Source organism: Rhinichthys klamathensis, unplaced genomic scaffold (assembly GCF_029890125.1).
Source record: "Rhinichthys klamathensis goyatoka isolate OS25496 unplaced genomic scaffold, OSU_Roscu_1.1 h1tg000184l_1, whole genome shotgun sequence".
NCBI classification, from domain to species: Eukaryota; Metazoa; Chordata; class Actinopteri; order Cypriniformes; family Leuciscidae; genus Rhinichthys; species Rhinichthys klamathensis.
In genome coordinates this window covers 1,445,915-1,462,145 of record NW_026606712.1, presented here as the reverse complement: position 1 = coordinate 1,462,145, position 16,231 = coordinate 1,445,915, and the positions used below count along the sequence as shown (strand labels likewise).

The following is a 16,231-nucleotide window of genomic DNA, read 5'->3' as shown; positions in this document are numbered from 1 at the left end:
ATACTAAAAGAGAGGCTGCTTTGCAGGAGCAAAATGAAAGGATTAGTTATCCCAAAATAAAAAATCCTTTCATTTCTTGTCTTTCTATTCGTTAAACACAAGAATGACAGTGATAGTAACTGTCAAGCTCAAAAAAGCATGTAAAAGTAGTCTTTACATGATTTGTGTGCAGTATTTCAAGTCTCCTGAATTCATTTGATTGCTTTTTGAGTGAAACAGCCCGAAATGTAGTCGTATTCACTCAAAATAATGCAAACCTCTTTGGTTCTCACGTCTATTTTCAGCGTGGCATATTTAAATGTGTTTGTAAGTGAAGTAAGGAATGTGAAGTCTCCCCTTTCACTATGAGAACCACTCTTCCACCATCTTTCACCAGCTAGTTTAGACCGTTTAGAAACGTCTAGCCTTCATATTCTAAAAAACAGGTACCAGCTTAGGCTGGATTTTCCAGCAGAGGCTTTTGTTTACAGCAAAACCTAAATGTAATCCTGTTTTAAAGCTGCTGAAAAATGTATTGTGTTCCCAGAAGCGTCAGCAAACCTGACCGTTAAAGTCCATGTCTGGGAATGGGAGTTTGCTTTGGATCTTGCAGCAGATCGAGTAGTTGTTCTTAATCTGACTCCAGCCGCCCCGCTCAAGCACAAAAGACGATGGGTTAGACAGAGGAAGTGCACAAAAATGTCATGCTAAATCAAACCGGAGCTCAGACGTGTGTTGTGAACATAAGTTAATAGATGTAAAGAATCCCCTGCCAGCAGAACCTGGTTAATTACATCAACACTGCAGCACTCCCAGACGAACACGCTGCACGCACTGTGTTATTTTGCACTCTGTTTCCATGTCATACTTCAGCAGATCAAGAGATACTGGTTATGTAGTTTGAAGTCACAGAGAGCTCTTTGAAAGAAGAAGAACGAGATTTCCCTGCATGCCTCTAATTTGCTGCATCTCGAAGAAAGGAAGTGCTTTGAAAGCAGGTGTTGATGAGAACGTCGCTTACTGAGATTCAGTGGTGGAGCGCTGGGCTTTCCTGCCCTTTCTGCCGAGGCACTGCCCTTGTGAGTGTTTCTGCTGGCCGCTGCAGGACCGGTAATCACTGGGCAATGTATGAGGAAAATACAGCTGCAGGAGTTTGTGGGGTGGTGACCTAGCCAATCACATGGGCTGATGCCCTCACAGCGGAAACCCTTTCCCAAAAGCAAAGCCCTGATAAACTATGCACGGGTCAGAGCTTGTCGGAGCCACGCAAATGTTGAGCGAAAGGGGCTGCTTTCTGCCCACGGTACTCTCCGTATCTCTAGAAATATAAACTCTGACATGGTGTGTGTGTGTGTGATTTCCACTGCCCCTCATGGCTGAAGTGGACATTAGGATGAAATGGCAGCCCTCAAGTGCTGCAGTCTTACAATGTGGGATGGCCTAATTTAGTTTTGCACAGCCAAGGGGGGCGATATGCATTGCAAGCATCCCGAAAGATAAATAGATGGTTGAATAATGTTCCGCCTCTCCCACGGCCAAGCTCTGCCCACACGTTCCATTTCAACATGTTTCCCGTTAATGTTATCATTTGTTTTGCTTGGTTTGCAACGCGTGTCATTCCCACAGACATGATGCAGATGGACACTCGGCAGACCTAGCCTGCTATGCCTTATACACCACGACACAACAAACCATGTTTGTTCAGTCTCTAAATTGGGAACTACAACATGCCTAAAACATTTGATATTTTATGACATTATATATTTATTCATTTATTTATAGTTTTTTGCATTTGAATAATGTTGAACAATGATTCACATTACACTTATATATTAATATAGATATTCTATATTTTGGTATGAAATATAATATATTTGGCACTGTTTATTTATTTTTGTTTCTAGCTACAATTTTTAGTATTTAAATAATGTTTATTATTCAATGATTTCTAATCAGGGGTAACCGAGTAGGCTCCAGGGGGATTTTTCTTTGTTAAACATTTAAAACAAAACAAAAAATGTAAACAAAAATATTAGGGGCCGTATTTTAACGATCTGAAACGCAAGTATCAAACGCGAAATGCAAATAACTTTGTGGGCGGATCTCGGGCACTGTTGCTATTATACCGGCGGGATGAATGACTCTTGCGTCCAAAATAGGAATGATACATGCGTCAGTGTACAAAGTCAATTGCGCTGGGTGCAAGATAGGGCCCTAGGTGTGTAAAAAGAGTAATTAAAAACACTTTATTTTGTAATTATTGGCTTAACACACATTCAATCGCTATTTAAGGAAAGAAAGTGTAAGTGCTGCTTTCAGCAAATTCTTAACTGTAATGAAAGATACTGACCTTCTATTTTTGTCCCATCAAATGCTCCAACCAATATCAAATAAATACAATTATAAAAGAACAGATTTTGTTCTTTTTGAACTGCTTCAGTTTGAGCAGAAGCTATCGGTGAATCTGTTCTTCACCCACAGATTTGGTTGTTTTTAGTTTTGAAGTGAATAATTGCAATGATGTGCATTATAATGTGCTTATACTACAGGGCCGTTGAATGCTTGAATCTGATTGGTTGACGAAGGTTCTAAGGTGTGCAATTATTTTCAGGGAAATGCACGGCTAAAGTACTTCCAGGCAGGTCTTGACCGCATTACAGTTCTATATCACTTCGCGTAGTCAACTGTCATAACGGAAAATAGGATACAATTCATAACAAGAAGTGACAGTAAATTTTAATATTTATGGTAAACATAAACATTTTAACAACTGGGCGACCGCAGTATTGGATAGCTCAGATGAAAAAACAAATAAACGGAAGAGGACATCAAAGGCAACAGGCAACAACAAAAGACATAAAACAATCAGCGAAGAACAGCTAGAGTCTGCTAGACAGACTCGAGGGCGAAAAACATGAAGAAAACACCAAAAATACAACAGCTTGGGCTGTCAATGTGTTTAACGACTGGCTTAAGCCAAAAGATACTGTGGACAAAGTAGAGAGAGACGGGGCAGACTCTTTAAATACCCAGCTGCGGGCTTTCTATACCACTGTCCGAAACGCATCTAGTGCAGAGTAAATGGAAATGGTAATTGGACTGCATTTATATAGCGCTTTCACAGACCCAATGGCCACCAAAGCGCTTTATTCAGTGTCAAGTTTTCTCTCCATACGAGCTGGACTGAACCGTTATATATCCAAATACAACATCATTGGGCAGTCAGAATTCAAATCATCCAACGACGTATTCAAGGCCGTCCTGAAAAAGTTTCGCAAGGCTGTGAAAGACTCCAGTTCTCATCATCCTCCCATTTTGACCGCTGATATAGAGCGCATTCGTAACTCTACGTATCTGTCACTAGACACAGCAGCCGGGCTGGTTCGCAAAGTCTGGTTTGATATTCAGCTGAACCTGGCAAGGAGAAGGAAATCGAGAATTAAGAAAGCATTCGTTCGTCATTAAAAAAGACGAAAATGATGATGAATATATTTGCTTGTCTTATAATGCAGAAACAAAAAAACACAAAAACCCCACGATCCCAACAAAGACTGCTACCGAGGATTCATGTTTGCCAATACAGGGGAGCCCCTTTGCCCTGTTAAAAGTTTCAGAAAGTACATCGCCAAATGCCCACCTAATGCCACATCCTTCTACCTCGATCCACTGAAAGTCCCACAGGAGGAGCTTGACGGGAGAGATTGCTGGTATTCCCAGGAACCGATGGGTGTAAACTATCTTGGAAACATGCTTCCGCGTATCAGCGGGGCAGTCGGCTTATCCAAAAGATACACCAACCATTCATTAAGAAGCACTGCAGTTCAAATGCTGTCAGAGGCAGGGCTGGAGAGCAGACAGATCATGTCTGTCACAGGGCACAAGTGTGAAACAAGCCTGAGAAGCTACTGGGCACCTTCCGCTAAAGAAAGAAAGACATGGAGCTTGATCCTCTCAGGAAACAAAAGTACAAACAAAAATCAAGCCAAGGATCACCAGAAAAAAAAACCTCTGCCATTTTCGATGTCTGACTTCACAATCAATGGAAACATGCAGTTTATTTTTAATAAATAGAGTAACAAATTAACTAATGAATTAAAACGAATGAATTATAACGTATGAATTAATAAATAAATTAAATAATATTGACACGCATGCTTTTCTGTCTCATTATTGCAACCTCTCTCTGTCTCTCTAATAACTACACTGATAACTGCATTAGTCTGCTGTCAGTGGCTCAAACCTCCGTTACTAACTCTAAAATGACGTTTTGGAATTAGCAACGGAGGCATGGGATTAGATGCGTAAGAAATAACGTCTAGAATTGCATCATCTGAACAATGTTTCAAGGTAACTGTAGTATAAGCGTATATAATACTCCGCTAGTATAATACTCCGCTTCGCGTTGTGACCGCATTACCACCCCGGGTGTGCATTATTTTTCTAATAATTCAATGCCCCGTCGTCAATTATTCCTTACATATCAATTAGTGATAATTCTGAATAACATCCAGTATAAAATGAGTTAAAAGAACTTAATTCTTGATTGGAGTTGATAAAGAAGTGCCTGAGCCATACTGATGGTACAGTGTAAAACAAACAAATTTCATTTCATGCAGGTTTGTTGTGCATCACCATTTTGTTTGTGGTTCTTTCCTCTGTGTATTGAATTTGACATTTGCAATAAATTTGATACAGGGAATGAAGGCAAGGCAGAAGACCTAGCCAATGAAAGACAGATTTAAATAAAGTCTTTTTGCAGTAAAGGGAAGCAATGACTGCAGACGTTAACCAGAGCTGAATTTAAAATAGATGCTGATAGACCAAATTTTCCAGTGCACTGAAGCCTTTTTGAAAGTCATTCATCTGCTGTTGTTTTTCTAAATATGATTTTCCTACAACAAATAGCTTTTTGAAGGAGATATTTTCCTCCTGCCCTTTTGTACTTTGATTTCTCAAAACTGAAAACTACTCTCAAAGTTTGCAGAAATGTTATTTGTACTTTTGATGTTGGTAAAGGCAGCTTAAGCTGTCTCACTGTAGACATGAGAAGGACGGAGGATCAAGACTCACCTCAGATGATTTAATGCCTGTTTTATAGGATACCAGGTAGCTTACCGTCTGGATTCTGGGGATCCCAAGCAGTTCATTACAGTAGAGGTTGGTCCTGATACCCGTCAGTTCACCGCATCCAACCTGACCCCAGAGGCGGCCTACATCTTTCGTATCTCCGCCAAGACGGAGCAGGGCTGGGGAACTCCTGCACAGGCTGTGGTCATAACTACTGAGATTAGAGGTGACGCAAACACAAATACACAACGCCCGTATATCTTTGAAGTTGGCATAAAATATAAATTCACCCTGTCTATTTACTAAATGTTATTGATCTTATTGCAAATGATTAATCTATGCATGTTTCTTTTGGGGCTTTAATCAAAATATAACTCGATCTTCTAGTGAAATGACAGTCTTCTCTCTGGTGACGTATGCTAGACTTCTCCAATCATTTAGTCCGCATAAACTTTGCTCCTTTCTTACAATCGACCGCAAGCTTTCATTCAGATCTGCCTTCATCCAAACAACACCGAATGGATTGAATGAATTACATTTCTTTTCGTTTCACTCGGCTGTACATCAAAATATCCAATCATAGCCCATATCTTAACCCCAGCCCTAAAATGATAGGATAGAAATTGGTAAATAAGAATAGGACATTGGTCCAAAAACGAGTCCTGCTTCAAAAAAAAACAAAAAAAATCATGACAAAATTCAAATGGATACCATTTACTTTCTTAAAAATAATTTGTATTTTAGTATTGTATTTAAATATGTAATATTTTCCTCCTTTGAAACGGCTTTTCTTTTCAACACATCACCTAGACCCGAAAATAATGTTAGAAATTGTTTCTACAATTTGTGCAATATTTAACACTGTAATTAAGTGTCGGTTAATGTTAACATAATATAAGTTTGTTTTGCAATTATAGCAAATAACAATAACATTGAAACAGAAGCATTACTACACTAAATTCCTCTGAATGATGAAATGACTTGAGAAATGGCTGCTGGTGGTGTTTCAGGAGGAAAGTAGTTATCGACAATAGACTGAAACCTCACAATCAAGTCTGGCTGCATTCTGAAACGGCTTCTTTTCACGATCCCAACAATTCCCAGTGGATCATTTTATTGTATTGAATATCCTATTTCTCTCAGAAATCGTGTCACATTACAGAAGTAAAATTGATTGTGAATGCAGTTTCCTTATGATTTTAAGCATTATTGTTTAAATTCTCAGAAGTGCATGCATGATCCATATCATTCTTTAGACATTTATGAGCTATGATATGCATCCCAAATGCTACAATGGTAATACACTGATCAATTTCAAGAAAGACAGATAGTTTGGGTTAAAACTGAAGAGCGATTGCATATCATCCTTTGACCTCGTGAAACTGCTCGATTGGTCATTTTAAAAGCTGCACGGACAAGGCTATTGCAATCATGGCTTTCGATAGCTTTGGTTGCGCATGATCTGCATCTTTAATGGCGGTCGATACGGTGCACCTTTAAATAAACAATTATGCCTCTCTGTATTGAATTCTCCCATTAAAATCGATAAGGCTATGCAGTTGCGTGTCACACAGGTGGGGAGGGGTGGAGAGGCCAGGGCAAGACCCGCTGACTGATGCACACATGAGTAGAAGAGTCCTGTCCCGCGATTAAGAACAGTCAGCAATACCAGCCTGACCCCTGAACTCACACTTCACATCTATCTCTCCTCCATCAGAGCGACCGCAGCCTCCACGGCAGCTCCACGTACCACAGGACCACGTGCAGTCCCGCAAACTGCAGCTCAACTGGGTGCCTGGAGGGCATGGCTCGTCTCCCGTCCGTTACTTTACCCTACAGACGCGGGAGCTGCCCAACGGCGACTGGCTCACACATTCCTCCGCTATAAGCCACAATTATACCTCCTGGGAGGTGGACAGGTGAGCTCATTTCTCAACCCCACAATCCCGCAAACTGCAGTACGGCTTTACCTAAAGACTGCCCTCGGATGACCCTCACAGAGTTGATTCTTGTCGATTTCCACTGCTTCACAGCCACATGTGTTCCGCTGCAGGGAGTGATATTAAATGCGTAGGAGCCTTTTTCCAGTGCAGCCATTTATGATACTCAATCCAATTTGAGAGAGTGAGAAACAATCAGTACCTTGGGCTACGGGCACTCCAGCTTTTTGCATATGAGTTATGGTTGGATCCGCAGCCATGATTATATGGGCAGTCGAATTATAGTATTTTATATGCATTCAGAGGGCCATCTCATTTTGATTATGATGAGTCCCCTTTCTCAGTTGAAAACTCTCTCAGCCATCAGCTTTTGAGTGCTTTTTTAAACTGCCAGATTGTTGCTAAATGGATTATTCAGGACTGATTTGTGTCTTTACCAGCTGGAGGCTTTTAGGAGTGGGGCATCATGGGAAAAATATTCCCTTTAACCAAGTAATACGAATAGTGGAAAACCCCCTCGCTTGGAAAGCGCCGTGCAACTCATCTCAATCTTCAGAGATCGGTTATGAGACCTAAACGATATGTTTAGTTTGTTAACGAGTTGGCTTGTGCAGCGTGTTTTGGGTAAATGGGAAATGAGCAAATCAGAAATGTAAGCAAAGTTTTTTCCACATATTCCCTTTACTGTCAATTCTAGATGATTTTCAACACAGTGATTGAAGAAGGCTAGGCAGTAGGGCTGTGCAATTATGACCAAAGCAGTCATTTTTGATTATTACCTTTGATATTGAATTGTGATTATTTATATGTTATTATAATCATATAAATTATTCATATAATTGTGCAGCCCTACTAGGCTGCATTCACTGACATATTTTAGATACATCTCATATTTCTGGGTTCATGAATTAGCACATAAGCTGCGCTCATGTCTTTATATGAGCTCTCCAATAAGAAGTGTTTTGTATCTTATTTCCGTCCTCACCTCTCTGCCTCAAGTGCTTTAAGATAAAACTCTGTAATTGCCAGTGTGTGCCCTTGGGCTTCAATGGATTGTGTCCCTGACATTTATAGATACTAGCTCATACATGCACTGCTGAGCCACATCATTTGTGATGGGAAAGGTCTTTGTCCAATATGAGAGAGCTCACGAGCTGTGCAATCCCTCAGGCTGAAACCCTACACTTCATACAAGCTGAGAATGATGGCGACTAATGACGTCGGAGACAGCAAGTACAGCCAAGAGACGGATGCAATTACCACTTTACAAGATGGTGAGTAATAATGAGCGTGTTGTATCCACTGGCTTTGGTTGATGTGCTATTGATTCAAATAAAAGTCATAGAAGAGCTACAGTCTTACTATCTGCACCATTTACTTGGAAGCAGAAGTCTTGGAACTGATTTAATTCTGTCATTATTTACTCACCCTCATGTTATTCTGAACTTGTGTGACTTTTTCTTCAGTGGAACACAAAGGGGGAATTATTTATTTTTTTATGTGCAGGTCCCTTATTTTCATGCACTTATTATGAATGGGAACTGAGTTTTTAGGCTTCAAAAAGGACACAAAAGCACCATAAAAGTTTGTCCAAAATTTCTACAAGGGAGCTGTGGGAAAGCTGTGGATATTTTTTTTATCAAAATAAAAAAAGATACAATCTATCGAATTACAGTATTAATGTTTCTTCTTTCTAAAGACTCATTTTAGTCAACGGTCAAAGTGTTTCTCTTCAGATTTATACATCTAAAAGTAGAAAAAGCTAAGCATGTTCTCCATATGGATGCCTTTAATGGGGTCCCTCGCAAGGGGACCATCATATTCAGGGGTCCAGGGCATCAGAAAGATTAAAAACCGCTCATCCGTATGACTCAAAACTTGCTGAAAGAGAAGATTTTTGTAAATACCATTTTTTGTCTGTTTCTCACAGAACGCCATCATACGACATCTGAGTAATAAAGCACACAAGTGATATGATGAACCACTTTTATGGTGCTTTTTTTTTTAGCTTGACACCACCAGTCCTCATGTACTTCCATTACAGTGAAAAGAACATTCTTCTAAAATCCTCCTATTATGTTCCAGAGAAGAAATAGCTAAACAGATTATGGAAGGAGATTCCCTTATCTAAGAACGTATCTAACCGGATCTTTTCTTGTATTTGACTCTTTTCATGCAGTTCCTGATGAAGCGCCCTTGATTCAAGCTGTGAAACCCTCCACGACAACATCTGTGCTGGTGCAGTGGCAGGTACGCTAATGCCAGCCCACCCCGGTCGAGTGAACTCCTGACCCCCATTAAGTTTATCTGATGGCCAGATAACAAACCGGCTCCAGCATGAGAAGAATACCAGCATGTTGCAGGCTATCGCCAGTGAAATTACAGCCCTGTTCTGTTTAATGATCTGACTTTTGTCAATAGTTAGCCTCGCTCTGAGCCAGCCTGCCGTGCATCGCTTAGTATTCCTCGTGCAGGTTTGAATAAATTAATGACATGCGGTATTGATACCCGCACATTTACAGAGCTCGCAGAGGGCTTTGGCAAGCCCAGGATAATTAATACCCATGCGCGACAGCGATCCTGCAATCTGAAGGGATATTAATTAGTAGCTGAAACCTTTATTCACTGACCTATGAGTCCCGGATCTTCTCACTACTGTCTGTTTTATCAGCAGAACCGTGGGCCGAGTTGATTACACTTAGCTCGGAGCTTTGTTAATTACCACTGACTGAATGGCTCAGAAATTACATCCTCATCTTTTATTTATCTTATTCGTTTCGCGGCAAGCGTCGCGCACAGATGCGCGATGGGAGATCAGTCAGTGCTGTCTGTCAGTTACAGCCAGGAAGGCTTTTTTATCAGGGTGTCCTTTAATAAGGACCGTGAGAACAGCTAGTGGAATGTGACCTTTAATTTAATCTATGCCTTTGCAGAAGCCCAAGGAGGAGAGTTTGAATGGGCTTCTGGTGGGCTATCGGCTCTACTACCGTGAGCTGCAGTATGACAGCGCTCCGCAGGAGTCAAAGAGGGCCGTCAACAGCTCCTTGCTGCGCACCGAACTGACAGGTAACTTGCGGGAGGAGGCTCTCCTCTTGAACCAGAAACGTCTGCACACAGGCGTGATTTATAGCTCGAGTGCTTCTTTGAACACTTTAACCCATGCAGTTATTGGAAAAAAAATATAAATAACAAATATTTATTTCTCGAGGAATTCCTCAATGTTTTAAACTCACTTGTTTTGACGTGTTTACTTTTGTGCAAAGATATTGTATTTCTCCCAGCTACTCTCTCAGAAAGAAAGGTGAGTTTTAAATTGAAACTGGGACACAATCAGTGATGGCAAATCCACATTAATACAATGAATATGAACTTTATCAAAGCATTAGGGTGAGCGACCTCCTTGCAGTTAGGACAATCATTTTAAATCAATTTACAGTGGATTTTGAGATTGCTATTCAATTCTAACGTGGAAAAAGTGGCAATTTATTAAGAATTATTCCAGGTGGTTCTTCATCAAATGCAAAGCTTGTTTGAATATTATTTTTATTGATAATCAATTATAATCATAAATATAGCTGCAAGCGGCAATTATCGGTGCCAAGCGCAAAGAAGACAATAAGACATCCCAACATGGCTGGGAGTGTCAGACCAACTGCAACAATGAGCAATTAAAGACATTCAAAGATGATTTTAGGCAAAATGGCTGAAAAATCATATATACAGTAACTAAAAATATGATTTAATGGATTATCAAGACACATACCAAGTTTTGTAACGGTACATCAATGCATTCGTAAAATGTTGCATTTAATATCATGATAATATATTGTAATTAATGGCAATGTCCTTGTTTTGTTCTATTATAGCGCCACCAAGTGGCGCAGTTCCACCGCTTTTTTAATGTGTTCTTGAGCCCATACATGTGTGTGTCAAATCTAGTGAAAATATCTATATCAAATATCAAAACCTAGAATGTTTGATATCGTTAGACTCGGCAAGGATTCAGAAAAAAATAAGTCGACCAAATCCTTTTTTTTTCACCACTAGGTGGCGCTGGTCCGAAACTTCTCAGACTCTTTCCGAGCATCATGCCGATAACCCATACCAAGCATTCATAAAATACAGCATTTTAGTTCAAAATTCAAAATGACCGATATGAAAAAATGAAGAAGTTCAGAAGTTCTAACCAAAAAAAGGGATTTTTCTATTTGGTTACATTTTCGTGAAAATCGGAGCAACCGTCTAGGACGAGTTCGAAAAAGTAGGTTTAAAAAAAAAAATCTAAATAGCGGAAGGATTTTCATGATGGAAAATGACGTCATATGATGCAATCGAATCGTCTTGAGCCAAGGAATCAGTGGGAATTTTGTTTCTAGCCCTTATGGTTCAAAAGTTATTAGCATAAACATGAGTGAAACTTTGGACAGTTGGTGGCGCTAGAGGGATTGAGTTAGAGACTCCAAATTTGCTATGGTGACTGTTCAGACTGTCCTCTATCAGTGTGCCAAATTTATAACTTTATAATTCATAATTAAAAAATGCTTCTTTCCCGCAAGCGGTTCTATGGGCTGCCAGAGACTTCCATACGGAAGAAGAAGAAGAATAAGAACGCCAACGATTTCAATAGGTGCCTCCGTACTTTCAGTGCTTGGCCCCTAATAATAATAATAGCATAATAATATCCCTGTTAACTAAGAAAAGCTGGATCCAAAATGACATCATTTTGGTGGGAAAACCAATGGCACAAACATAAGCAGATATAACCAATGGTTTTGATGAATTCTATGATGTTTTGTGATATTGGTTTTGTCTTACTTTACAATATTCCATGTTTGATGAAATTCAAAATATGGTTAATATTAGTCAAACTTAACTTGGCTAAATGTAATTTAAAGTTTACAGCGTGTAAACTAGTTTTCAGTCCCTCATTGAGCTTTTTTTTTGTGTGTTTGACGTGTGCTTTTGTGCAAAAATATATATTGTATTTCCCATCTACGCTCTTGGAAAGGAAGTCGAGTTTTGAAATGAAACTGGGACACAATCTGTGATGGCAAATTTCGAAATCCACATTAATACGATGAATATTACGCAAATTTGAACGTTATCAAAGCGTCAGGGCGCTTTTTCTCCCTGCAGTTAGAGAATATATTTCCACCGGATGGCTGAGCGTAGGTGAACTCATTACGCGCTCAGGCTGCGTGAGGTGCGGAATCATGAGTTTGAGCTCAAGTGTTCGACACCATGCGCGCCAACGGGCTCTTTTTCCACAGCCCGGATCCGGCTGCTAAATCTCCTTTGACAAATTGGACTCAGCAGTGTTGACAGCATTTAAATGCGCAAGCCCGGAGCAGCCAAGCACGAAGGCATATTTAATTCCTTTCCCTATGTTCTGCACTGGTCAGGGCAGGAATGCAATATCTCTCCTCTGCTCTCCACTCATCTTACATGTTAAAATCTGAGGTCGGTTAAGTGCTGAATGCACCTCCCTGTTGAAATCACCCTAAATGCCAGGAGGAAATTACCAGAGCTATGCTCTGTTTGTTCAGGCTTAACAGCTTACATTGAAAAGTTAGCAGGTGCTCCAGAAGCTAACAAGGTCCCTGTCACTTTCTGAGGCATTCTGCTGAAGACGAGTCAGTTTCTGTTACTTATATATGCCTATGATTGTTGTTCATAGTGTGTTGTCAGACAGATACAAAGATTTAGTCATTCCTCTTGTGCATTTCCCCTTCATATGTTTTAATATATTGAATAAAATATTCAAATGACATTTTTACAGATTAATATAATATTCTTTTTTTATTTTAGTATCAAATATTAAGGTGACATTTAAATGAATTTAAATCATTTTAAATCCATTTACACTGGATGTTGTTATGCAATTCTAACATAAAAAAGTGGTAATTTGTTTTAAAAAAAATCAAATTACATCAAAAACAAAACATGTTTAAATATTTGATTGATAATCGTAATCATAATATCCCCTTTTAACTAAGAATAGCTGGATCCATAATGACTTAATTTTTTAGCAATGGTTTTGATGAATTCTGTGATGTTTAGATGTTTTTGTCTTACATTACAATATTCCATTTTTGATAAAATGATAGAAATCTGTATGATAATTTCAAAATATTATAAAAATGTATCAAACTTAACTGGGTTAAATTTTATTTAAAGTTTACTTTTAATCCCTCACTGAGCTCTTTATTTCTGTCCAATTAGGTATTTTGTATGTAAAGTTGAAGTGTCTGAGCTTGACCAGAAGATACTTCTGAAAGTCTGATATGCCCTCTTGTAGAAACACTTTTTTAAACTACACAGACATATTCATTTAAGTTCCAGAGCTGAAATGGAACAGTATAAAAGGATTGACTAGTGGTGCGGACGTTCCGATTTTTCTTTAATTTTCCCCAAGTGATGCTGGATCAGTATGCGTTTTAAAAATCTTATTAGGTCCCTAATGCACCCCAGCTTGTGATATAGAACTGTATATTGACTGTTGAATCATTAATCACTGACTCGCTTTGGTTTCTCGCGGGGTTTGATCTGAGCGCGTGCAAAAGTGAGATGAGCATTGTGGAATTTCATCAATCTCTTGGAGAAGTGTGTGATGAGCAACTTTGAAAAGCAAAGATTTACTGCCATGATGAAATATCCCTTTGATTTGTGCTTTTCCATCTCCAGTAATGTATTCCTCATCAGTTGCTCTTTCTCCCTCCACAGCCAAAAGCACTGTGAAGACTGTCAGCAATCCTTCATTAACCGAATTCGAGCTAACGCGTAAGTTTCATTTAGCCATCTTTCTCATTTATGTCAGTCTGCCTTTGAAGTCCGAAATAATCAAACTCCCTTTGGCAAAGTGTGTAATCCCAAATACTCTTCCTGTTCAGAGAACATGGTTTTTCCGCTAATCCATCTACTCTGACCAGGAACATTCTGGCCCTGAGATATTCTCAAAAGTGAATCTCATTGCACACTGCCTGAGACCCGAGACCCGAGAAATGCATGTTCTCTCAGTTCTCCTGTGTAAGAGTTTGATGCCATTGCTTTCCATAATCACACCCAAACTATTCTGTATCCACACTGTATGGAACAGTAGGTGGATATCTGAGAGATGCTTTTGTTTCTCCTCAGAAGAATTCTCATTCTTCTTATCTGCAATCTGTCTCAAAGCCAAGATACACCTTTCAAGTACCCTTAAACCCTTCTGTTTCTCATTTTATATTCTTATCAGAGCTGCAGAAATACAGGCGCTATGAAATTGTGATGACTGCCTACAACGTCATTGGAGAAAGCCCTCCAAGTGCTCCAGTAGAGGTGTTTGTTGGAGAAGCAGGTAAGCGATTGTGTGAAAATGAGGGCACTTTCCACGTTTTTGCAATATTATCTGAAAAACTACACAGCAATGTAATTCCATATCAGCTATAAATTCATAAAGACACTTTTGATTAAAAGTGATAACATCCAGTTCCATCCTGTCCCAAACTTCATCCAGGCCCCCCTTATTGTTGAGTCCTGATGTTAAGGGGTATTGTAACACCAGACGCTACAGTTGTCGTGTTGCGACGTCCCACAACATCTTGAGGCTGTCTACACTGGACGCGACAAAGCGAACGTCCCAAATCCATTTGTCCTATGTGTTAGAAGTAGCGTGAGCGCTTTAAGTACATCCAAAATAGAATGGCCATCAGTTAACTGTCGGGGTTTTGTCGTGCATAGTGTAGACAGCATCACTGATTATAATGGGTTTTATTGTCTTTTGTCTCATTGCGTCGCGTCACTCACGCCCAGTGTAGACACAGTGTGTAAGGTATCTTGTATTTTCTAAACTTGCACCGTTTGAGAACATAACTCAATAGTTATGTAGAAGACTATGGGTTGTTGTTTTTTCGAATACTGACCAGACTTTTGTTAAACCCAGACCAGTATGCTTTGCTGGCATCATCCCACCAGAGGACCATTTTAATGAGAGAGCAAATTCACAGAAAACATCTTTGCCGCTCCACCCTGACAGATGTGGTGATGACCACTGTTGATGGATGTGCCTTTTGAGATGGCTGTGCCATAAGGCTCTCTAGGAGCAGGACAGCATGCGCTCTGCCTCGAGTCCTTCAGGGAATAAGGCGTTACATGAGCTGACAGATATGAATTGTGTTCCCTTAGTGGAGTGGCATGAAGAGGGAACATAACGACAGAGGCTAGAGCTATGGTGAGGTTCTGCTTAATGTGACGGAAACACAAACCCACTTAAAGGCTTGGGCTTGGATCAATTTCTGTGTTTAGATCAATTAGCTTTTTCAGATGCAATCATGATTACTACTGAAATTTAATTTCAGGGATCTGAGAGAGGTTTGGAAGAAAATTGGCTTATACAAGCAAGCCAAACTTTTAAGTTCACAGTTTATTTTGCTTATAAGTTGAATTGTGAACACAAGGGACTTTGTTTACCTTATTTTCACTTTTGCTTGAATCTTAAGGTTCTACAAACGTAAAATATGGCTATTATAGATTACCATACAAAGTGCTGCTTATTCTGTTTCTATGCAGATGACAGAGAGAGTGAGATATTATTATACACAATAGTGGGCTGCCTTTCTGTCATATTGTTATGCTGGCATATGCTGGGATGTAAAAAAACAAACTAAGGTCTTCCTTCAGTTTTGATTCTGAAGATGGCAATATCCGAAATCCTTGTCCTTGTTGGAACATTTTTGGCCCTTAAAAAGGAAAACAGCTTATAAGTAATACTAAGTGATGTGTTTTAAAAATGTAAAATGCATAAAGTTTTCTGTGATGGGTAGGTTTAGGGTGTGCGAGTGTGCGTGCGCACTTGTTTTTCTATTCCGGTAGGGACTTCAACCTGAATGCATGCACACAGAGTCATGGGGACTAGTAAACAAGGGGTGCGTTTCCCAAAAGCATCGTTAGCCATTATGTGTGTGTGTAGGCTTAAAATGGTGATACATTTCCTATTATAATGTGTGAATGCAACATTAAATAAAACTCAGTCACAACTCAAATTGTCCAAAATGAGATCTGAGAAAGCAGTTGTTTGTTTGTTCACTTTTCTTTCCTGATTGTGGTTCTTTTAAGGACTTGAGGATAACACACAGAGGACCGTGTTCTGTGCTGGAATAACTGGGACTGGTCACAGTACTTACATATTGTTGCCTTATTGTTGGTTTGATTGCTTCTATTTTTCTCCTCATTTGTAAGTCGCTTTGGATGAAAGCATCTGCTAAATG

General features: G+C 39.6%; 1 protein-coding gene across 3 annotated transcripts in view; it reads left to right on the top strand.

The window, feature by feature from the left end:
- The window catches only part of sdk1a (sidekick cell adhesion molecule 1a), a 363,622-nt gene that overhangs the window by 325,061 nt on the left and 22,330 nt on the right, over positions 1-16,231 (top strand). For all 3 annotated transcript variants that reach the window (XM_056261644.1, XM_056261643.1, XM_056261642.1), the window contains 7 exons: positions 5,078-5,272; positions 6,764-6,965; positions 8,157-8,260; positions 9,166-9,236; positions 9,920-10,052; positions 13,710-13,766; positions 14,221-14,322. In XM_056261644.1, the coding sequence (XP_056117619.1) occupies positions 5,078-5,272; positions 6,764-6,965; positions 8,157-8,260; positions 9,166-9,236; positions 9,920-10,052; positions 13,710-13,766; positions 14,221-14,322 (864 nt within the window). The remainder of the gene's footprint in view (positions 1-5,077; positions 5,273-6,763; positions 6,966-8,156; positions 8,261-9,165; positions 9,237-9,919; positions 10,053-13,709; positions 13,767-14,220; positions 14,323-16,231) is intronic.